The sequence below is a fragment of the Archocentrus centrarchus genome, chromosome 5, assembly GCF_007364275.1.
Source record: "Archocentrus centrarchus isolate MPI-CPG fArcCen1 chromosome 5, fArcCen1, whole genome shotgun sequence".
NCBI lineage: Eukaryota > Metazoa > Chordata > Actinopteri > Cichliformes > Cichlidae > Archocentrus > Archocentrus centrarchus.
The window spans coordinates 11928568-11953257 of record NC_044350.1 but is presented as its reverse complement, the minus strand read 5'-3'; the positions used below and the strand labels follow the sequence as shown (position 1 = coordinate 11953257).

The window sequence follows — 24690 nt, the reverse complement described above, 5'->3', positions numbered from 1 at the left end:
TCAAGGAGTTATTTTATTACACATTTAAAAAATACAGACAAACTGAAGGAAACATTTCAGCAGTATGTAAAATCTGATTTGACAACATGGTAACAACACTAGTATCAACAGAGGCACTGTGGCTTTAAAAGAGGCAGACTATAAAAAAGGAGTCAACCTTTTACAGACTATTACTGCAAGAATACTGAATGTAAATGTTATGGTAGGATTTCAACTCTGGTGAGATTCTTGTTTTCTTTCCTTCTCTGGTTTAGATTTCTTCACTGGTGCTGCCATAGTCGGGGTGAGTGAAGGGTTCAAGGCTGGATCTAATGCTGGATTCAGGGCCAGCAGGTCCAGTACTGGGGCACTTCGATCACCTGTTTAAATAAAAACACATTAAAAAGGACATGAAACAGTGTAATGGCAATATAAACATTTTTATTGTCTGGGGTAAGGGTGTGTACCAATGTCGTCCTCGTCACTGCTGTGCTCAGGACTGTGGACAGAAATCCGGGCCAAAGCTGCAAGCTCAGTTATGAAGCTTTCTTCTGCCTCCTAATGGACAAAGCATCACAATGTTTACAGAAGACAACTGTAGGGATTGTAAATCTATTCATGCACCTACCATCAAGAAGTACAGTACACATGAAGTATACTAACCACTAACTGTTTTTTGAGCCTTTGCATGGTTTGATCCTGCGCTATTTTCTTTTGCCTCAGCTGCTCATAACTCATCTCCTGATCCAGGTCATATTGCTCCAGCACCTTCCTTTTGTGAAGCTCAACCCTAATACGTTTGGGGGAAAAAAAAAAAGAAAGAAAGAAAGAAATGGCAAATTATGTTCCTTTATTCTAAAAAATTACATGGATAGCCCCCCCCAAAAATGACCAGCTCTGCCAGCATAATGTACCTCTGTTGAAATTCAGCAGATCCGGGTTTCTTGCCCCAGTTCATCAGCTCTCTCAGCAAAGCTCTGCTGTTCTCTTGCCTCTCATTCACCTCTGAAAGATGTTTATAAGAATAAAGTTAAGTAAAGTGGATTTTCTGTCTAACTAAAAGATGATTTACAAATTTAAATGTAAAAATTGCCATTTTATGCAGACTGCTGGAACCTAGCATGCGTCTTTCTAGCTCTATATTTTTATTCTCTGACTTTACTCATGCTGCTTTACATGACTGACAGTTCAAAATAAGCTTTATGTTTCTTATACTGGGACTTGGTGGGCTTTCAATTTAGGTCCCTCTCTCTCCTTACAGGTAAACCTTTATTCCTCAAGCAATTACAACACATCTGTCCAGCAGAGAATCATCTGTTAACAGTTCATTTCAACCCTGCACTATCACAACTCTTAGCAGACACCAAGTGCTCACAGCCATATTAGCAATATCTACTCAATTCAATATCACACAGAGCCAAGAATAGAAAAAAGTGTCTGAATCCTGAGCTTTGGCTCACAGTTAATACTTGAACACATGCTGAATGTGTTATTTGAAACTCTGGCCATGTTTAATATGATTAACTTTGTACATGACGTGGTCATTGGTGCCAGACAGGCTGGTCTGAGTATTTCAGAAACTGCTGATCTAATGGGATTTTCCCACACAACCAACTCTAGGATTGAAAGATGTAGAAAGATGTGAAAAAGAGAAAATATCCACTAAGCAGCTGTTCTCTGGGAGAAAATGCCCAGAGGTCAGAGGAGAACAGCCAGACTGCTTTGAGCAAAAAAAAACCAAAACAAAAACACTTGAAACAAACAAGGTGTACAGAAGAGCATCTCTGAATGCATGACATATCGAAACTTGAAGCAGAAGGGTTACAGTAGCAGAAGACCACACCAGGTGTCATTCCTGCCAACTACGAACAGGAAACTGAGGCTAAAGTTCACACAGGTTCACGAAAACTGGACGAGAAGATTGGAGGAAAGAAAAAAAAACGCTGCCCAGTCTGATGAATCTCGAGTTCTGCTGTGACATTCGATTGGAAGGGTCAGAATTTGGCATAAAATGACATGAAAGCACGGACCCATCCTGCTTTGTATCAGCAGACTGGTGGTGGTGGTGTAATGGTGTGCAGGATATCTTCTCGGTACACTTTGGGCCCCTTAACACCAACTGAGCATCATTTAATTGCTACAGCCTACCTGAGTATTGCTGCTGACCATGTCCATCCCTTTGAGACCACCGTGTACCCATCTTCTGATGACTGCTTCCAGCAGGATAACACATCATATCACAAAACTCAAACCATCTCAAACTGGTTTCTTAACCATGACAATGATTTCACTGTACTCAAATGGTCTCCACTGTCACCAGTGTGCAGCAGACAAATCTGCAGTAACTGTGTGATGCTATCATGTCAATATGGGCCAAAATCTCTGAGGAATGTTTCCAGCACCTTGTTGAATCTGTGTCACGAAGAATGACGGCAGTTCTGAATGTAAAAGGGGATCCAACCCAGTACTATCAAGGTGTAACTAATGAAGTGGCCAGTGAGCGTCTATGACAAAAGCATAAAAACAGGTCCAGGAGAATCTTTACTCCCATGGTAATTCAAAATAAAGCACAAATATAACAAAAATGATAACGTTCAACAAATTAGAAAAAGGTCCTTCAAGATTTTTAAATATTCTGTCATCTCACCCTGGTTTATGCTTGACTCATCCTGGCGCAGTTGTCTGGTAATATCCTGTAGGTGGGAATAGTAGCTTTGGACCAGTGAAGTAAGAGAATCTTTGGTCAAGTAAACGCTCTCTGCAGCAGCTTCAGTCAGGTGGTGCTAGCGGAACAAAAAGGTTATAGCCTGCAGTGTATGGAAAACTGACCACTGGAAGCTGATTCTTAATTTATTAAGCACTTACAAAAAATAATCTAAATGAATTAACTGTAACCCAGATGTTACCTTCAAGCTATCCTCTTGTTTAGGAGAGGTCTGTGACTCTGTGGGCGGGGCTTTCATCATTTGCTGAATGGCGTGGCTTAGGGCGTTGCCTAGCACCAGCTGTGCGTGGCTCTGAAGAAGCTCTGTTCCTGTTTCCAGTTCAGACAGGAACTCCTGCTGGAAGCTGTTCACCAACAGCTGGCTCTCTGGGCCCAGATGTCTCTCTGCTAGGCTGGCACTGCTATTCTGTGATTGTTAGCAGACAACAGTGGTCAATATGATGTGTTATCCTCACTGAGGGTAAATTTACTGAAATAAGAAACTAAGTATTACTATACCACAAAATAAATAATACTGTATTTGTACGTGTACATTTTCCCCACCTTGAGAGCTGAATTAACACAGGGCTGGCTTTTACTGGGATCTCCCATTAACAGAGCTCTGAAATCAGTCTGAGACAGCGCCTTCAGCTTGGACAGCCTCATCTCTTTCAGCATGTGCAGACAGAAGTGCCTGACCACAAAGTACCTCTGCACCACCAGCAGAAAGTGCTCATGTTTCTTCTCAATAAGCGTCCCCATTTCACTAAGAGAAATATTATATTCCATTACTTTCTATTAACTCATATAAGTGGATCTGACCACAGTGCAAATCAAACTTTTTTTATACACTCAATATGCCATAAATATTTTTTTTTTATGATTTTACCTGTTGAGTGTGTGGCTCTGTCTGGCTACCATGATTCGGATGATCTTCATCTGTTGTTCACTCAGATGTTGCAGACAGGCCCGCCCTAAAGCAATCCTTTCACTCCATACCTACACAAAGAGAAACTCAGTCTGAGACACTGAAAAGCAATCTTGTAAAATGCTCATGTCATTAGATCATGTAATAAAATACAGGCAAAAAACAAACCCCAATCAATTTGATACAATGAAGCCGATTCACTGTGTGTTTTCTACCTGTTCATCTTTATCTAGCTCAGCCCTAATGTCCTCCAGTTGCTGCTTGGTAGTGCACGCCGCCTGCTGCAGCTGAGCAGACAGCTCCTGCTCCAGATCCAGCCACAGTTTCTCACAGTGTTCAGCAGAGAGCTTCGTCTGAGCAGGAACAGAGGTGAGAAAAACATCCTTTGCCAGATCCCCGAGCCTTTTTGACCAAGAGGTACGAAGTTTCTGAAGATACAGAAATCACATAAGAAAAAGAGGCAGGTTTTGTAAGCACACAGAATTTGGCATTCAATCATTTACCTTCCAAAGGTCACAGAGGGCGTCAGCCACCCTATTGTCCTGCTGCTGCTCCAAGTCACAAATCTGTTGCCTGTGCTTCATCAGCAACTCCTGATATACCTGAAGGAAACATAAGCGGGAACATAAATTTCCATTTGCCCTTTTTCCTAGATATGGATCTACTGTCACTAAAACAGACAAGAGGGAAAATCCTCAAGTATCAACAGATAATCGGGTGTTGGAGCTGACCTTGGTGAGCTCCTGTAGGTCACTGGGGCTCTGTCTCAGTTCTAAGGCACGACTCTTCTCCTTGCTCTGACTCCTCTGAAGCTTCTTCCTCTTTGACTCCTTTCGGCTGCACTTCTCACTCACCAGCTCATTTGTCTTTCTCATGCAATCTGCAACATAGAGGCTGAACCTTTTGGTGAATCTGTCCAGTTGAGAATTACCAAGATAAGATGCATTTTTTTTTCTATATTGCACTGTAAAGATAGTTTGCTGAATACAGAGTAAAAGTTAAATAATATGCTTCACATGTTGTAATAAATGAGTAGTTGTGATAGATTACCTCCAACAGACAAATGTCACAAGACTGCATAGGTTTCTTACAATTAATAAAAGCCCAAGCACAAATGGAAATAAAAGTGAAAATAAGTCCAAAAAGAAAACATTCCTTGCTTGACAGCTGTAGCCACAGTTTACATCTAAACAGCATTATCCTATGTTTGTTGTCTAGGACAAAAGTAAGGGTTATGCAGAAAGAGGCTGAGAGTCTGTGATGCATTAATAGATATGATAGTCTGTGCTGTCCTGAAAGAACTTGACCTTATTTAAGAAGCTAAAGCGGATTCCCAGAAAATGGCCTATTTTGAGAGAGTACATCACTTAAATTTAAAAAGTAGGTTAGATGTTATAGGTTTCCATTTGTCTCTAGAAATCATTCGAGTATATTAGAAGTTGACTCCACACACATTTGGTCAATCTTTGGAAAAGTATCATTACATTATTTTTTTCCCATTTTCCACTTTAGTAGTTTATGCCTCAAGTAACAAACATCTCTGATTTGATAGAACCACATAATCATTTCATGAGATTCAACTAAAACTTACTTAAATCATAATCTATATCCTCAGCATTTAGCAGTTTTAGGCCCATCTCTTTGATGGGGACCCATCATTGGATTTGCATGTTAGGAGTTTGGTTCGTTCTTGTTTCCATCAGCTGAGAAATATTAGCAAACTTTGTTCTATTATTTCTAAATCTGAGATGGAGATTGTTATTCATGCTTTTATTTCATCTCACCTGGACCATTGCAATTCACTCTTATCTGCCTCAGTAAAACCTCCTGCTGCTGCTAGGCTCCTTACCAGCTCCTCCAAATGCTCTCATGTGACACCTCCACTGATCTCACTGCACTGGCTCCCTACTAAATTTAGAATTCACTTCAAAGTTGTCGTTTTCACCTTTAGGCCTTTGCATGGCAAAACACATACCTACATCAGTGAACTTTTGTAGCCATATGTCACCAGGACTCTCAGGTCTTCTGATTTATTGTCCATCCTCAAATCTAGACTTAAAACTAAAGGTGACAAGACCCTTCTCCCTTCCAGTCTACAGACTCATTCAAGATGCAGCTGAAGATTCATCTTTTTAAACTGCTATTTGGGTAGCCTTTTATTTTTTCTTATTGTCTATTTGTTTTTATTTGATGTGAAGCACCTTGTCATTTTTATCTTGAAATATGCTATGTAAATAAAACTTACTAAAACAATTCCAGTTTATTCATCTTACCTTCAGTGCACTGTTGAAGGCCTTCAATCAGTGTAGCCTGAATTTTTGAAAGTATCTTTTCCATGTGGTTAAATTTCAAGACGTCATCACTTGTCAACTGTTCCAGAGTTGTGGCTATCAAGCCCTGCCTCAGCGTCACCTCCTGCCTTAGCAAGGCAGGCTGGGATTGAATAAGCCCCGTCAACTCCTCCCACCACAACAACTTCTGTTGTGTTCTCTAAGAAATAGATAATAACAGACATATTCATTAGTAAGTAGCGCATCCAGATGCTCAAATAATGACAAAAGTGATGAGACTCAAAATAAATCTTACACAAAATGAGGATTAGATTACCTTTAGATCTCCTTCTTGAACGTTCAGCAGATGCTTCTCTGCTGACAGAAGTGTCTGAATCAGAGACAGAATCACATTCTGAGCTTCATCTGGAGAGAAAAAGCTGGACTTCTTCAGCAGATGCCAGCACAAGTCCTCCACCTGCTTGCTGAAACTTTTGGCCTACGAAGAAAAATGATTAATTATTTATTCAGGACAGGACAGTCTAAAGAGAGGGAATCTAACAGATGTGAAACAGTTGTTTCTCTTGACTTGTACCATCTGAAGGCCACGTTCAAGGAGATCTTTCTGAGTTCTCTCAATTTCCTCCAATGTGCATGGAGCATCGTGACTCTTGTCACTGACAGTTTGGCCTGTAGGCAACTGTTTCCTCAGCTCATTCAGTTCCTTAAACGATAAATGATAATTTACTGATCCTAATGTTTACAATTTTAAAGCCCAGTCTTTCTAAATACAGAAAACTGAGATGGGCATTAAAATGTATTCTACACTTACTATATTTATTTATAAAAAAAGTCATAAACACTTACTTTTTCTTGTATCTGAAGAATATTTTTGGAAAAGTAAGCATCATTTTTGTCTTTTGGAAACCGAGAGTTGAATATTATTTTCACCATCTGTAGAAAAATCTAACGTATGAAGTAAACAAAAAATATTAGCATGTTGACATTCTTTATTGAATATCGACAGGAGATGCAGTACATAAGACAGATGACAAATGCACACCAGATATTTTTCGTCTTGAAGCTGAGAGCAGTGTTGTTGTATATCCTGCAGGGCCAAACAGTAAAGGCTGATCCTACCTTCAAAACTGCAGAAACAACAGATGAGTGTTATTGCTTGGATCTGTGCATGATTACTGGGTGGTTGAAATGTGTGTGTGTGTGTGGGGGGGATCTTGGAGTTTACAGAACACAGTTTCTTACCCTGTTTGTGTCAGTGTGTGGGGATAGTGGGAAACCCTGTTAAAACTCTGGTTCTGTAGACTCTTGGGGACCAGCGAGGAGGAGATAAACTGACTGCTGTCATCGTTGTCCTGCTCTTGGCTCAGAGACTCTCCGTCCATGGAGGAGGATGACTCCTCATTAGGCATCGCTGGCAACTTTGAGTGCTCATGTAGAGACGGATTGGACGCTCCATCTGCTAAAGGCTGACAGGTACAGTAAAAAATATAGTGCAATCGGTAGCCAACTTGGCCTTGTGTCAGACTTGTCACTGTAAAACACCACACATACATATAGTTGATATGAATTGTGTTTCTTACTAGCATTGTGCATATTGTAGTTAATGAAAGATTACATTATTTATTTATTACTTACTAGTATATGTTAGTCAAATCCAAATATCCATCAATTAGTTTCATCCGGTTTAATGTTTAATACTCTTCAATCACTTGCACTTAACAGTACTGTGGGTATATTTTGCAGATTTCTTTCAGCTGCAGTGTTGCTCACTCATGTGAATTTATCTCCATATGTAAAATGATTCACACTCTACTGATATTTGTGCTTTAAAAAAGAACTGGCAAAAAAAGGCAAAACTAGCACATTTGAAATAAAACGCAGTTGTGAATGTGGAATTCTGCCATATGCTATAGAGACGGTGGACTTACTCTGTATTTCTGGTTGATGGGATAAACCACTTTTGCTCTGGATGCAAATGCAGCCACATCACTGTTCATGGGTGGCTGCTTCTTCTCCTGGTCAGTAAGTAAACAAAAGATTAAAGAGAAGTCATGTATTAAATATTAATATTTTTGTGACATTGAATAAAGTTTATGTATATACAGTTGTGGTCAGAAGTTTACATACACTCATCATGGGCATGAATGTCATGGTAATTTGGGGTGCACAGATTTGAATTTATTTTAGATTTTTTTTCTGATCTACACAAAGTCAAAATTATACATACAGGTTCAAATATTTACACACACTCACTTTTAATAAGATAATATTTTAATAAGTGGTGCTGACAGTTCTGCAATGCTTTTTTAACTTGCCAAGGCCAAGGTCTGTTAACTTCTCATTAGTGATCATGGTTGACAACTACAACTGGTAGTTTCTCCCTGACAACATAAAATGGATTTGTTTGTCAGCACTCATTGGAAGAAGTTTTGGTTAGGACTGTTTAGGACATTCAGGAACAACCTAGGAATCACCAAGACTCAAGCCTGCCATGAACTGGAAACTGCTGGAACACCAGCATCACTGTCCACAGACCAAGAAAGAAGCCCCTGCTATAAAATGACACCTTCAAGCTCAACTGAAATTTGCAGCTGCCCACATAGGCAGGCTAAATGCCTTCTGGAGAAAATTTTTATGGTCAGATGAGACAAAGATTGAGCTACTTGGGCACAGTGTCAAGAGGTATGCTCGGAGGAGTAAAGGTGAGGCTTTCAGACCTAAGAACACTGTACCAACTGTCAAGCATGGTGGCATCATCATGCTCTGGGGCTGTTTTGCTGCCAATGGTACTGGTACATTGCACAGATTGGATGAAATAATAAAGAATGAGCATTAACTCCAAATTTATCAACTTCACCTCAAATCAACAGCAAGATGGTTAAAACGTGGACACAATTGGCTGCTCCACCAGGACAATGATCCCAAACACACATCAAAACTGGTTTTAGAATGGATAAAACAGGCTAATATTAAGCTTCTGAAATGGCCTTCCCAAAGCCCTGACCTCAAGCCCACTGAAAATTTGTAGACTACGCTTAAAAGCCGGGCCACTGCCAGGAAACCAACCAATTTAAATGAACCAGTGTATGTATATATTTGAATCTGTAGGTACTTTTGACCCTGTGTGGAACAGAAAAAAATACGAAATAAATTAAAACTTTTCAATTCCTGTTTTTTAAAGTCATTAAAGATGTATGCTGTACAATCATTCCACTCTGGAAAAAGAACAGTTCAAAGAAATGATTAAAAATCCCAAATTACCATGACATTCATGCCCATGAGGAGTGTCTGCAAATCTCTGACCACAACTATCAGTTTACCTATTTCACCTCATCCTATTTAAATATATCGGACGTTAGCATAGACCAGATGTATTTAGCTTATTTATGTACCCCTGCAAAACAAGACTAACTTTCAGTATTTGGGTGTTAGAGTAATACTTTGTCATTAGTGGTGCCACTTCGAGCCTCCTTCTTGCTGTTACTGACACAGTCACTTTGGTTGTTGTCTAACTCCGCATCATCAGGTTCAAGCAGCCTCCTTGCATTGTAACCCTAATGGGATACAGAAGTGGGAAAGAATCTCAAATATGAAATAGAAAGTGTAAGGAATCAATAAAATTGCTTGAGCGAAATGTGGAAGAGGCCAGTTGTGCCTACTTGTCTCGTCAACAGCAAAGGCTTCAGACAGAAAACGTACAAAAGAGCAGCAGCTAATATTCCCGACAGCCCTCCGCACACTGTAGCCACTGTCAGCAGCCCTGTGTATACATGCAGCGACTCGGCGAAACTGACCAAAACATCGGTGGTGCATTCCGCTATCACTTCCCTCTCTGACATCTCTCACCGACTTCAAACTGTAGAAAAATTATGAAGAATTTTGTAGGACTCCTCCAGTAAACGGTAACGTCTGGCGCTAGCTAGAAAAAAACGAATCTCTACCATCTTCTGGCTTTCTACGGTAAACCTTTCTGCTCGAGTTTGATTTTAAAGATTTTCGTGTTTCTTTAAAAACATATACGCTTTTGAAATTTAGCAACCTATCTCAGTAAAAACTTTTAGCTAAAGCGACAAACTAAAAAAGTTTTGGCTCGAGTAAGATTTTGAGAGTAGGCAAGTCACCTGAGTAGCTAGGTCGGAAATTAAATAGATTTGCTTTCAATATTAAAGCACGGTGAATTGTCTGTGCTGAAAAATGAGGACGTCAGTGCCTATAACCACACCGACAAAATGAAGAGAAAAAATTCCAATAAAACGTATTGTTTCTTAGCATATGTATTTTTTTTCATTCAATATAAAAGCGTTCTTAATTTCAGGCGGCATATGTTCTTTTATTTTGAAATGAAGAACCGGAAACTAACTGGTGTAATCTGTTTTTGTTGACTGTCTTGGAGTTGAGGCGTTCTTCCCAAGTTTTGGAGATGTTTTCCGAAGTTTTTTTTTTTTTTTCCGATTATGTAGCTTGTCTTTGTGATTATGTAGCTTGTCTTTGTTTAGACCTATAAATCGTTGAAATGGCACGCTCCGTTTCTCTTATACATGTTAAAATTCAAGGAAGATGTCGTTGAGCACCAGAGACGCTGTTAGATTTGGTGTTTCTCGAGAAAGGCTAAAGAAATGTTTTCGTCGCCCTGCACAGTGCAATGCAGACAGTTAGCTAGCGGCTCCCATCGGTGGTAGCATACCAAGTCACGAATGCTTCGGGTACACTTTACCGTGGCGACGGTCGCAATATGTATATATTTCTTGAATATCCAGGTTCCGTATTTTTATCCAGCCTCTTTATATTTATGTTGCTGTCCCGACGTAACGCCGCGCGCCTGTGTGTTGGAGGACACAGCTGGACGCCAGCCTTATTATAACGGCACCGCTTCTTGCTCTGAGAAACGTAGGGTGAGTAACTCAATTGTAAAAATCAATAGTGCCTGAACTTTTTTCTTTTGGTTCAATCTCTGTTTTTAATGGTGTTGTCGGAATATTTACTACAGCTATACACCACATGCCTCTATTTTGACCCCTGTTCTTGAGATTTACAGTGAAATTGTTTATTTAGCTGTCACCTATAACCTTAAATTTAGCAACTAGTATTTTGATTCACATCATGTGTAAACAATGAAACAGATCCTTCATATTTAATTCTTGTGGTCACACTTGTGGTCCGAAGTTTACACTCATCATGGGCATGAATTAAAGATGTATGCCAGAGATCCTCAAATCCAGGCCTCGAGGTCCGGTGTCCTGCAGGTTTTAGATGTGTCTCTGCTTCAACACACTTGAGTCATTAGCAGGACTCTGGAGAACTTGTCTGCATACTGAGGAGGTAATTCAGCCATTTGATTCAGGTGTGTTGGATCAGGGACACATCTAAAACCTGCAGGACAACGGACCTCCAGGCCTGGATTTGAGGATCCCTGATGTATGCTGTGCAATCATTCCACCCTGGAAAAAGAACAGTTAAAAGACATCATTAAAAGCCCCAAATTACCATGACATTCTGCCTATGATGAGTGTATGACCACAACTATAAATAGTTAATTATATATTAGAGAATAAATGGTAAAACTGAATCCTCTTTTCCCATCAGGCCTTTCCCACTATGGATGCAATACAACATGACCCAGGCATAAAACCAGCAGACACATTACTTAGGATGGATGGTTTGTGCTTACTCTTACGCAATAACACAAAAAATAACTTTAAAATAATGAAATAATATGTTGATTAAGTTGTATATTACTTCATGTGAAAAATAATGTCCAGTTGTGATTTTCTTTTTCCTACTTGTGCTGTACCTGTTAGTGTAAATTTCTATAATGAAACCTATAATAATTTTCCTTGGGAAGTACACAGGTTCTGTTTCAGCTTTTGCAACTGTTTTCTTCAAGCTCATCAAGCACATTGTATATACATTTACCTGACAGGTGCAATGGAAATCAGTGGGGCTGAGGCATTTTTCGAGAGGAGCCCCCTCTCTTCTTCAGCTCCTGCTGGTCCATGGGGGCACTCTTTTTACTCCTCATTTCCATATCTATCAAATGTCTTGCACCTCAGGAACAGCAGGAGCACCCTCACCAGATACGACCTGGGCCTCTCACTGCCTCAGGTGTGTTTTTAAGTGATTATTACTAAACTGTTCCAAAGAAATACCAGCTAATAAAAGGATTATTGTGTTGGAAGTAACTAAATATATCATGTTTTTATTCATCCTGCAGGTTCAGAGTGTGGTGCCTCCATCCGCATTTGGGGTAAAATTTCACAAGTGTGCACAGGTACATCAGTAATATGGGAAGAATTTAAAACCATTAGATATATGCACATTTAATGCTGTTATTTTGCTTAATTAATCTGCCATAACTTTAATTTTCAATCATGTGGGACTTAGGTGAAGCTGGACACTGATCCCCCTCAGTTGACATTCTTCCTGCTGATTCACAATGTGGGGCCCGTGGGTGGCACCAACCTATCTCAAGTGGCTATCCGGGACTCCATTTCAGGAATCGTACCTCTAAAATCTGAAGGCCGGGTCGTGGAAAGAGGCTACCAAACGTTTGCCATTGATTCATTGTTGGGTATGTCTGGGAATCAGAATGTTTAAAAAGATTATTTTTAACCTGAATATGTCTACATGTTGTTTTAGCAGTTGATGACGTGTTTATTTTGCTCACTTAGCTGGATCTCAAATTGTTGTCAATTATACTGCTCACGTAAGGAGTCATAAGAGCGAAGTCCTTGACCTTCCAGCTTTTCTCACCTTCTCTAATGCCTCACAGGTATTTTTCCTACTTGTTTTAACTTGGTGATCAATCTTGTTAATTGGCAACTATGTCAAGCCAAAAAATTTCTAGTTTCTAATTTGCAGGATAATAAGGTCATTTCCAGCCTTGTTAGCCTGGCTGTTGTTTTCTTGACTCCACAGAATGATGTCAGCATGTTCGGCCCATTAACAGCTAATCTAACCCTGAGGGTGAATTCCACAGACAGGGTGAGTTTGGGAGAGCGCCTTAACTGGAAACAAAATCTACAGCACTTAGTACCACATGTTTGTTGTTGTAATCTTTTCAGTGTTTAATTTATTGTGTTCATAAAAATGGCTTAATTGTAAATGTGATGTATTTGTCCACCTTTCCAGATTTATCCTAACCACGGTGTTCATTTTGCTGGATTTGTTGTTGGGTTCTTTGTCACTATGGTGCTGCTGTTGCTGGTGTTTCTGGCCATAAACTTGATAGGTCTCAGAACTAGACTGAGCCTTCTTCAGCAAAGGGTATCACAAGTTCATCCTTTAATCCTAATGATAAACTTATATTTAGTTGCAATAACAATTCTTATTGGTTATTATTGTCAGTATAATTTTTTTGTTTGTTTGTTTGAATTTTTCTTGTTCGTTTAGCTGTATGGTATTTGTTTTGCCTCAGAGAAACAGAAGTGATTCAGATGCTGAGTTTGCAGACTGCAACCTCAGTGAGGCCGTCAAAGAGGAGGCAACATTTGAAGACAAGATGGTGGACATCATGGTTCTGGAGGAGCCACAGAACATGTACCAGGCTTTGGAAAAGTGAGTAGATCAGGCCAGTAAGGGTTCACTTACATTGATGCCAACACCAGTTAGCAACAAAAGACAAAAATGAGCGGATGTGCAAATGAATATAAAAATCAGTACCTGTGGCATACCACCTTATCCTGCTTATTGTATATTTTATCTGTCCAGTCTTGAAATGTCTTCATTGCTTCATACCACCAATAACCTGGAGGCCGTCCGGATCCAGATTTACAAGGACGTGATGTCCTCCTTGCTTGCCAGCCTTCAATCTCAGGGCCAGGCCAGCCCTCAAGCGCAGCAGAGGCTGCTTAGTGTGCTCCACGGACAGCTACTGGGCATGGAGGGACGCCTCAAGGAGGAGCGAGGGGCTCGCATGGCTGCCTTGGCTGGTCAGTGTAACTTGGAGACTAGGGAAGAAATGGAAGCAGAGCACCGCAGACAGGCAGCTGAGAAGGCCCAGGCTGAGCTGCTATGTCAACATGCAGAACGACAGGTAGTAATAATGTGCTTTTGCATTGTTAACTCTGCCAAGAAGGTTTGTTTTCTGTTACAAAAGTCTTTTATCAGGATTACAGAAAAAGCAGCGGCTCATGCCAGGTGTTGCTTGGGGTTGGGTTGGCCCAGCTGACAAAAAATGTAATCCTCAAACAACTATGGCAATGACACAACAGCTGTTTCAGGAAATGACGATAAAATACCAAACCTTAAACTTATTTTTTTTAATGTTACCAGGAGCTTCTTCAGTGTAGTGTCCTCCTGGAGAAGCTGCACAAGTTGAGCCAGAGTCAGCTTCAGCGCATCCTGTTGGTCCGTCATGAAGAAGCCTCAGCGAAGGTCCAGAGGCAGATCATTGAGTGGCGGCGGGTGGAGCTGCACAAGATCTTCTCAGAGGAGCTGGAGGAGGCCACCAGGATGGGGGAGTTGGAGAAGAGCACAGTCAAGAATCTTCAGCATGAATACTTTACCTGTCAGGTGAACAGTCAGAACTGGTGAAAATGTCTCATTTGAGTGTCATGCTCTATTAAAGAAAAAAAAACAACTTTTGTATGTGTTATGATATGCACTTACATTTGTGGTGAAATGTTAACATGAAAGAACAAAGAATGAAAGTAGTGATGAATTCATATGTTATGACTTTTTTTTTTGCCCAGGATCAGCTAGAGGAAGTGCTGGATGTAGTCCTTGCCAGTCTCCGCTACGTGCTAGCTGAACGCAGTGCACAGAGGAAGTTCCTGGTGCACAGCCTCCACAGCCTCAACAGCCTGATATCTGACACCTTCTCCACCACCTCAAGCAACTTGGACACCTGGTTCACTCACATCAGGGGGTTAATGCCAATTTTAGTTTGCTCTATAAACAACAAAAAACCCCCACCAATCTTTCTGCATCTTAATAGTTTAAAAAAAAAAATTAAATATGTCTGGTAATTATGTGAAATATACAGTACCAAATTCAGGGACATAAATTTTGCTGTGTATTTAAGAATCTTGTTGTTACCTATGAACACAAGTACACTATGCTACACTTAGGTTTTTTTGTGGTACTCTGTCGCCTTCTCCACCAGAGGGAGCAAACTGCCTGCAGAGCAGATCGACCAGCTGCAAGAGAAGACTCAGAAAGAGCTGGTGATGCTGCGGCAGAGACTGGATGAGGCACTGAAGCAAGAGAGGAGAGCCATGCATTGCGGACTGATTAAGAAAAGGAGGGAACTCATATCTGACATGGTGAGCAGAACATGCATTGAAGTATATTCATTATAGATTGATATAAAAATTATCTACATTGCAATTTATTTCCCCGTGAAATAAATCCTGGTTCTTACCTTGTCCAGGTGAGGGTCCACAAACAGAGACAGAAGGATCTGTCAAACATGTGCAAGGGTCTGGAGCAAAGGATAGAAGTAGGGCAGCATCTGCACTGTTGGCAGAACCTACTGACAGCTCACAGCTTGGAGCTAGCAGAGCTTATCAACAACCTGGATGAGGAAGCTGCTGCAGATATCCGCAAGGTACCACACTAACACTACAGGCACTTTGTGTGTGAATGTTCTTATGTGAGGCACACAAACATGAAATTGCACAAATGTGAATTGAGCTTGACCCCATACCTGTTCTTTAGGTGACCATGCGTGTGATCCAGGGTGCCATAGCAGACATCAAAGCCATCCAGCCTTCTGCAACTCAGGCTGTACTAGTGCTCTTGCCTCCAGAAGAGCAGCACTTCCTGCTGCAGATGGAACCAGAGGAAGGATCAGGACAGGCCCTGGGACAAGGAGCGAGTGCTCTCCTGGTGGGCCAAGAAAGACTGCACCAGGAAGGCAAGGCAGCCCTACGCATCCTCAGCTGCACCAGGGAGGCGCTGAAGGAAGCCATGGAGAAAGAGCTGCAAGAGCAGAAGGCACTCAGGACACGCTGCAGAGATTTCTTCAGGTCAGTGATGTAACTTTAGAGGATTCAGAAACTAAAGATTGTGTATGTGGTCCCAATAGAAGATGGAAAATCAAAGAAAGAAAGTCAAACTGCTTCCACAAGGTTAGGACATGTTAGTTGGTGGGAATTCTTAAAGCAGCCACAGTGGAAAATGCCACACTGTTCACTCCTACAGGAACCAACTGGATTAATGGTACCAAGAATTTTCTTTGAGAACCGAAGTCCCAAAACAGCCATAAAATGTCTCACACAGAGTCTAGGTGTGTTCATCTGTCCCTCTTTTTGTTTCCTCTCTGTCTTAGGTGTTTGTGTTTGTCCCAGCTGACACAGTCTGAAGATGACAGGCTGAAGATGAAACTGGAGTTTCAGAAATGTCTCTCAGTGATCGATCGCTGTCTGGTGATGCCACACGCTGTCGCCCGAACTAAACTTCTCTCTGCCCTGGCAGCTTGGAGGAAGGAGAGTGAGAAACAGATGGTGAGTACATAATCACATGTTACTGAACTCATTTTATATGCTCTTAAAAAGTCACTGTGTAGAATTACATATTGTACTGACTGTCACCCATTTCATAGTTTGAAAAAAAAAAAGAAAAGCTCCAGCTACCCAGAATTGGATACGCAGTTAAGAGGATGGATGAATGGAGGGGGGGAAAAAAGAAGCTTTTTCCTGCCTCACCCACTAATTTTAAAATTAAATCAACAATGCTGTCAGAGATTTCTCCTTTGCTTTTCTTTTAAAAGGCATTAGCTAAAGTAGTATGGCTAAACAATTTAGCTTCTTTGCACTGCAGTTCTTGAGTTGTATGCAGTGCTCTGAATTAAATTTCCCTGGGAAACGCTGATCAAAGCATACATCACTTTATGGAGGCATGTAATATGGTGGTAAAAGCAAGTGCACATCTCGCTTTCATCACCAGACCTTCTGGTTTTGATAAGTGAAGCATTTTTTGCAACCAGTTCGTGACATTTTTTTTTTTCCCCTGAAAAGAAACCTGTATAGCAGCTTTCCACATTTATTCAGTTTCCATTAATACCTCCTTGTTTTTGAATCTCCTCATAATATTCTGAAGGTGATTCAAAGGAAGAAACCGATGTGCATTAAACTGCAGCCAGAGATAATGGTGCTTTTAATGTTTTCTCATGGGTATAAGAAATTCAGAATGGTTACCACCAGTGCAAAACTACACGGCTGTAAGCCTCAGTTGTGTGGCTGATGGATGAGTGCACATTGTTATTCAGAAATTAGAAAAGGGATCCACAGTGTGGTTTCATTTCTAATCACATCATAACTGTGAGCTTGGAGTTCTTTCCCAACCACCTTCTGGATCCTGTGGCTTTTTGCAGACAAATACGCAATCCAAGGGGAAAACTAGGGAGGCCACGGAGAAAACAGACACATCCGACCTGCTGCTTTTCCAGAAAAGGCTCAAGGACAGGATTCAACTATTTGAGAGGGAGAAGGAGATGGAGAGCAGTATAATGATCGAGGTAAAGCTGTTTCCTATAAACTTGATGATATTGATTTTCAAGTTAGTTGGTGTTAAGGCCGTTTCACACCGGATGCGTTGCATAAAAAACGACACGAAATTCCGAATCTTTCGGATGCGAACCTGTCGTGTAACCTATATTCACACCGGACGCTTTGCGTTTTTGCGAATATAATGCACGGTGAAAAACAAAATGCAGTAGGCATCAAACGATGATGTAATGAGGTCCTGATGTTTCTAAACAAGAGAAGGAAGAAACCGAGATTCTGGGTTCATCCAGCTCATAAGAAATCAGCAGCAGGGAGAGTTTCATGGTTGATCCTGGTGTTGAAGCTGCATCACGGCCGCTTTCGCGCATATTTCAGGATGTCAGTGGGACAGTTTGAGCTGTTGTTTGGCAGAGTTGGGGCCACATGTGAGGAGGCAGAGAATAATATCAGAGAGCTCACTGACTCAGAACAGCATGTAGCTGTGTGTCTGAGGTAAAATAGTACGGGTTTACTGTTCATTCATTCAAACTTCATTCATTCAAAACTTCATTCATTCATTTATTCCCACATCACTGTATATTCAGTACATTTTGAGCTATGAGCTCACATGTTACTAAATGCAGCGCTCTGATTGGTCAGACTTGTTTGTTCGCTTACGAAACTCAGAAAAATCGAACTTGATCTGAAAAAATAAATGTCGCAAAATCGTCCTGTGAAATGACGCAGTTGGTGTGAATGGCTGCATTAAGAACAGGCGAGTCCAAAAAATATTTTTAACGCACGAAACATTTGCATGGAATTTACGCGTCCGGTGTGTAAAGGCCTTTATACTGTATTTTTACAGCATGTCAAAGTGATCCATTAAGTTCATAGAGTAGGGAAGCCATAATTTTTTAAGGCAGTTTGAGTTTAACGTCAAAATTATACATGCGAAGGTTTTGAGTTTATACCAGGTGACTGAAAATTGTCTGTTCTAAATATGACAGGTGTTGGAAGAGATGAAGCAGGAGAGTGAAGATGATCTGCGCTCTCATGCAGACAGCCTGGCCATGCAAATGGTGACCATCCATTACCAGAAGGCTGAGAGGCGAACCAAAGTTTTGGAGACCTCCAGAGCAATGCTTACCCTCCATAGCCTGCTCATTCAACAGCTCAAAGAAAGAAAACATCTGGAGATACCACACATGGCTCAGAGTATACAAATCCACTGCTTGGTAGGTAGTATCTGACTCGTGGTTATTCCCTGTGTGGTAGCATTGCGTGGTTGCAGGGGCTGCTCTTATGTTGAACCATATAAGGTGTCATTCTGTGAAATTTTTCATTTTTAACTTCAATTTTTGTGTTTCTTCTGAGACATGGTTATTTGAGGGTTACTTTGACTCTTGCCACAGGGCTTAGAGGAAGCGGAGCAGCAGTTTCAGAAGGAAAGGACAGAGTTGGACGGCCTGCAAAAGTCTCAGCTCAGTGTAAAATCAAGTAAAACCCATCAAGAGGACTCTGGTGAGGAAGAAAGCGTGTTTCAGCTGCACATGGATTGCAGGATGGTGGCCATCCTTCAGGATGCACTTTACAAGTGTGAGCAGGTTATCACACTGATGGCTGAGAGGTAAGCTGCGACATTAGTGTTACCTAGGGAGCAATGAGGATTTGGGGGGGGGTTGATTTAAGCCATTACATTTTACAATGTGGAAACTCTGTTTTTAGGTTTCACTTCATGACTGCCAACGGTCAAACCGTGGATGATTTAAAAGAACAAATGGAGCTCAAGAGGCTGTATGCAAACTGTGACCAGGTCTGAGTTTATTTCAGGATAAGTGTTTAGATAATATGTGTTATAAAAACTGTTGAAACTTTGTATGAGTGCCAGGTAATGCAGACAAAATGTGTACTTATGGTTACTCTGCACTGCTCTTTGTAACAGGATCTGGAGTTTGCATCTCGGCTGGTGAAGCAGTGTCATGTGTCTGCTGAGGTTCTCCTTGAGGCCCTTCGTCTCCTTCTCCCAACCCTACCTGAAAGTGAACTCCTTTCACTCAGCGATGCCCTCTGCCCCAAACAGCACCCTGTTTCAGTGTCTGCAGAACAGGAGCACCCAGGGTAAGAACCAGGTTCAGAGCTTATATCTCAGCAATCTTTTTTTGTAAGAGTCTAAAGTTTCATACCTCACATTTGAACAGTGTTAAGTCATATTAGATAGTTGTGTTTGACTTATGAGAGTGAATTTTACTCTAGTGTCATAACAGTAAATGTACATATGTCAGTGGGGTAACTTGTTCCTGGAAAGAATATCTGAACAGAATAATGTCACAGCTACAGTTCACTAAGGAGAAGGGAAATAATGTAAACAACCAGGTGGACATGGTTGAAAACAAAATTGTAATCTTTTAATGAGTGAAATTAATAGTTTTGGAAACAATTCAACCAAACGCAGCACAAACCAAATAAAAACACAGTGGAAGAGCTTTTTTGGTTTCATTGTTTTTGGATGTGGCGACACGCTGTCTTTCCACCAGCATTATAGATTTATTCTTTACTTAACACAGCGATTTTTCATGGAGGCAGCCGTCACTGAATTGTTGCAGTTCCGTGTCTGGGCACAGTTAAAGATCACACTGCATGCATACTGCGCCAGGGCATGCCGTACTTAACTGTTCCCAGGCACTGTTCACAGCAATCACACTAGTCAAATGAGCTGGACTTTGGAGGTCAAACGTGCTCAGGCTTTATAGGGATACCTACGGTGTGTGTGTGTACACATCCGAAGAGCCTGGGGGGGGGCTCTTTTAAGCAGGTGAGTTAATTACAGATGCCGTCTGATTGGCACATGGGGCTGGGATACTGTTCCAGTCAGGCACAAGGGCCAGTGGAGGATGTGACTCAGGAGAAACCAACCAAATGTGCATGCACCAAAGGGATAAAACATACAAATTTATGAGGGCCACAACACTGGGCAATGAAATGCTTTGAGGACATTTAAATTTGACAAATTGCAGCGTGGTGTTTTTCGTTTGACTCTTGGCTTACTCTGATTTACATGGCAAGCAGCCACAGCCACACAGTGTTTAATGTGTGTCATGCTCATTTACCAAAACTGTAAAGATTGTTCCTTGTTTAATTGAGTGATGACTTAATTTAATGAAATGACTTCTCATCATGCAAAATCCTCAGTTTGAAGTTGGATCTCCACCTAAATACATAGGCTAAACCGTGCCTTTGTCATGCACCGGTGTCCTAGATTTTCCTTTTCTCTCTGTTGTTAAGAGAAAAGCTAGATCAACTTGAATATAAAGATAATGGGTCTTTCTTTTTTGCTGCAAGTATACTGCCAGAGTTGCAGCAATTCAAGTTCTGTGGTTTAAGAAATTCATTTTTTTTTCTTAAGTTACTGATTTGAAAAGAAAGAAATGTGTGTTTTCCCAGCAGCCGGTTGAAACACAGAGCATTGTCTTAAATTTAAGTAACTGTTTTCCCTGAGCCAAGATGGACAGATAAATTATTTTACTCAACATTTAATTTCCCCTCTTGTCCTGATACACTGGAACAGTCTTGTCTGCACCCCACTGAGTCTGGATTATTTTACTGATGAATAATGCCTCATGCTTTGGATCTGAGCTTCTGGCTAAAGGACAAGGGGGTGAAAAGTTTGGAACAATATGCAAGACATGTGTTTTTCTTTTCATTAGCTCTTTTGTTTCTGCTTTTTGTTTGGAGAATAGAGTGTACCAATTCTTAACAGCTGTTTTCAATCTTATTCAAAAGTGAATTCATGTATGCAGTATTGTTTGATATTTAAAAGTGACTAATCTGTTCATTTTCAGCTCCATGTTTTTATTCCTGGGCAGTAGCTTTGTACGATTTACAAAATAACTCTTATTTATCTGCCAGGCCTTAGTGCAGCCCCTCTGTCTGCAAGAAGCCCTTTCAGCTCTTCTCCCTTTATTACCATCTTTCCATGAAGCCAGCTCTCTTTCCATCAGCTGCCCCTCATACACACAGCAGATGGGTGGAGCTTATGTGCTCAGAGCCAAGGCTGAGGACCATATTAGAATTATATGCTCACATTGGCATCATAGTGTACGCAAACCGTCTGAAGTCTGATCTTTTGACTCATAAGGATTACTTGCACATGCTCTGACCTCATTTTGGCCATTGTAACGGCAGTCATATGACCAAAAAAAAAGTATAATCCATCCATCCATTTTCTTCCACGTATCCTTTTTGCGGGCGGGGGGGGGGGTCAAAAATTGGCAAAAAAACCAAAAAGCCATAAGTGATTTTTTTTTTTCTTCTTCTTTTTTACCCCTGTAACCTGAATATCCTTGCTTCCACATACACTCAGTGAACTTGCATTTGAAGATGTGGCAGTTATGTTTGCCATTCTGAGGACAAATGTCTCCCTTGTCCCGTCAGTGGCCTTTTCTAACTTGAGTACAAATATAAAGCACTCAAGTTGTTTCCAAGTGACCAATCTTTAAAATTTCCCTCTAAAAGTGTAAAAATAATAATAATCTGTGCCAAACCAAATATGCAGATCAGTCTGCTGTAATACGTGAGCAGCTGAAAGTTGCAAAGCCAAACTTTTATGTTGACTCAGCAAGAATTTCTGTCAACTTCTGTTTGAAGACGGAAATACTTTGAAGCTAGAAGTTCATTGTTATCCTCACAGGTACATTAGGATGAATAAGGTGATATTAGGTGAACAAGAAAACTCATGTTGCCTGAACTCTTGTCTAAATGTGAAAATTTCAAAATCAGCAACTGTGGTTCATTCACTGAAGTGCTGCATAGCTAATCAAAGCTGTGTCGATGATCAGTTTGCATTTTGACTGATATTAAGTACAGAGAAACCAGAAGATGTGCATTGTTTACTGTTAAAATTAAGATTGCCCGTCTAAATGCTGCTCCGTGTTTTGGAGACAATCTTGAACACACTAATTCTCCTAAAGGCTTTGCAGTTGGACTTATCTGGATTTATTAATTACACTCCCCAGCTTAACATATTGTACCCTACTAAGAAGGAGATAAAACATTTAATCCCTTTTCTCTGAATATGAGATCACAGAACTCTCCCTTTAACCTGATGAATTATTACAGTGAGTGAATAGCAAGATATTTTTTATTAAAACCAATTGACTGCAGAGGTTGTACTGCAGCTGACAGCTTCATATTCTGTTGGTGACTTTTTGACCAGGTGTGCTGGGGAGCTGAATAGAGTCCTTCCTGTCAAACTGAGGGAAGATGTGGTGCATAAAAATATGCTGAATATGCCAGGTTTTTCTGTGGATAAAGAGAGGTGAGTTCAACACATTTCTTTGTTCTTCTACCAGCCACCATATTACAGTACTGCCAAAGCTAATTTGTAGTTTAGCGGTCACCAAATATTACTGACAGATCCTTAATTGAAGTGAAATGCGCCTGTCAGACTGCATGGTTTGGCTGTGGTGACCACACGCATGAGGTAAGCACTTTAATACTCCAGTCCTGCTAACAAAAAGCTCCTTTGTTCTCCAAATCTCACAGACTCCAGGAAAAGAGGGAAGGTCTGATGGAAAAACTGCTCCCCAGGTCCGGTCTTGTGCTTCCAGGGGATGCCGCACCACTGCTGAGTAAGGAGAAGGGAAAGGAGGACAGTTTTACCAAAGCACAGCAGCCAGTTTTTAAATCAGCGTTACCTGTTAAAGAGCTGCAGAGCGACAGTGCAAGAGAGAGAGTCGTGGACACAGTAAAGGGAAGCCCCGCAACCGGGGAAAGGTTGTTTGTGTTCCAGGATTTACCTGAAACATGTGACAGTGTGGATGTCCCTAAAAGAAAAAGGAAGAGGAATTTCCTCAATTTGAAGAAAGGTTCAGTGGCCCCAACAAACCTACCTTGAGCTTGGTCTGGCCTTTTAATTTTTTTTCCTTTAATGAAAATGTTGTTTTATATGTGATCATGCTCAAATCCCCCTCAAAATAAAATAAAAATACAGTTTCCAGTGCTTTTCAAAGTGTTTGTAGCATCTGATGTTTTATTTTTTAATAAAGGCAGCTGACTTAAGTTCCCAGTTATTTCTCCCTTTCACCTCAGTAATTCAGATTGCTTGTAAGCTGGTCATAAATGAGTGGTTGAGTAACAGGTTATTATTATGTCACGACCTTGTCTAAAACTGGCATCTTCCCAAAGGCGCAGGTTCAGATCTTCTCAAAAGGCAACACTTCCAGTAGTCAGTTTATAGGAAAAAGAACAGACCGAAGTCAAACCTTGAAGTTGTGTACTAATGAAAAAGCTCATACTTAATAACATCCGTGTAAGAGTCCAAATTCACGACACTGGACAAACAGAAACACAAAGTTTCCAGACAACATTTTTCACATCTAATGGTTGCAGTTAATATGCCGTAAATGAACCTGTTTTACATTAACACGCACACCTGGGATTTCCCTTGATGAACTTGGTGGCTGCAGGTCAGATTCTTGGTTTGAAAAATAACACTGGGAGAGGAAAACACGGGGGAAAAAACGTGTGTCGGTTGTCAGCAGGGAGAGATTAATCGCCCCGCTGGTATTTGGAGACGGATGATTTGCTCTGCAGAACGCAGCGGATCCCAAATGTTTTCCTGAGCCGAGCTGCGCGTCCACGTCATCGTGTTTTTTTTTTTTTTTTTTTTTTTTTTTATCCCCCCCCCTCTCACTCCATCCTTAAAATAGCAGCCGGCCCTCCTCTATGCTACTCGATTGACTGTACAAGCAGCTGGAGTTTTAGTCCTGCGTAGTGCTGCAGAGTGATATGATGAAACTGGGACTCGCAGCTCTCGTGTGCTTTTCCAGCCTTGTGTGGCTGTCGGAGTGCGCGCCTCCGACCTGCTACTCCAGAGCGCTCGACCTGAGCAAAGAAATCATGACGCTGCTTGATAAAATACACACTTACCATCTCACGGTAAGCAAGTCTGCGCTTATGGCGTTTTTGACATTTTAATGGCAACAGTTCTTTATTTCAACGCTCGTGTTTGCTGGGTTGCAGAAAACCTGTGCTGAGATGCTGCCTACCATCTTCCTTGATGTGCATGTAAGTTTGATTTTTTTTTTTTCGGGAGGTGGAGAGAGCTTGGAAGCTTGTTTATTTACTGTATGATTTCCCAGTAATTATAGAGTTAAATAAAAAGATAAACGAATTAATTTAATACCAAATCAGTTAACCAGTTTAGAGCTCTCACTCTGTTAAACTAGTACAAAACAAATGTTTCCTGTAATAAAAGTGTGGTGATGTGCATCTGGTGATAGCCTGCCGTTTGTACTATAGGGATTTGTGCACTGAGAATGCCTGAGACACTTGAAAACTTGAATGTGACCAAGTGATTTGACC

The 24690-nt window shown here is 40.9% G+C and overlaps 2 protein-coding genes across 4 annotated transcripts; one reads left to right on the top strand and one right to left on the bottom strand.

Moving 5' to 3' along the window:
* Positions 1 to 11: 11 nt before the first annotated feature.
* Positions 12 to 10053, bottom strand: evc (EvC ciliary complex subunit 1). Of its 3 annotated transcripts, none has more exons than XM_030729626.1 (20): positions 9562 to 10053; positions 9343 to 9456; positions 7831 to 7917; positions 7145 to 7368; positions 6945 to 7029; positions 6749 to 6847; positions 6477 to 6605; positions 6219 to 6380; positions 5885 to 6101; positions 4343 to 4491; positions 4115 to 4213; positions 3827 to 4039; positions 3573 to 3682; positions 3248 to 3449; positions 2886 to 3110; positions 2627 to 2762; positions 894 to 984; positions 643 to 769; positions 447 to 537; positions 12 to 359 (listed from the first exon to the last, which is right to left on the bottom strand). In XM_030729626.1, exons 1-20 carry the CDS (start codon positions 9739 to 9741, stop codon positions 211 to 213), a joined length of 2889 nt encoding a protein of 962 aa, XP_030585486.1. In that variant the 5' UTR covers positions 9742 to 10053; the 3' UTR covers positions 12 to 210. The 3 variants fall into 3 exon arrangements, with proteins under 3 accessions (XP_030585486.1, XP_030585487.1, XP_030585488.1); XM_030729627.1 differs by having other exon boundaries at positions 9602 to 10053; XM_030729628.1 differs by having other exon boundaries at positions 9697 to 10053.
* LOC115780435 (limbin) lies at positions 10022 to 23374 on the top strand. Its single transcript, XM_030729625.1, has 23 exons — positions 10022 to 10794; positions 11486 to 11558; positions 11823 to 12004; positions 12114 to 12170; positions 12284 to 12470; positions 12571 to 12671; positions 12818 to 12883; positions 13031 to 13165; positions 13317 to 13456; positions 13610 to 13934; positions 14174 to 14413; positions 14593 to 14768; positions 15006 to 15165; positions 15273 to 15449; positions 15560 to 15870; positions 16173 to 16347; positions 17217 to 17360; positions 18336 to 18563; positions 18741 to 18955; positions 19054 to 19141; positions 19271 to 19446; positions 22541 to 22642; positions 22870 to 23374. Exons 1-23 carry the CDS (start codon positions 10597 to 10599, stop codon positions 23219 to 23221), a joined length of 4008 nt encoding a protein of 1335 aa, XP_030585485.1. The 5' UTR covers positions 10022 to 10596; the 3' UTR covers positions 23222 to 23374.
* The last annotated feature ends 1316 nt before the right edge of the window (positions 23375 to 24690 follow it).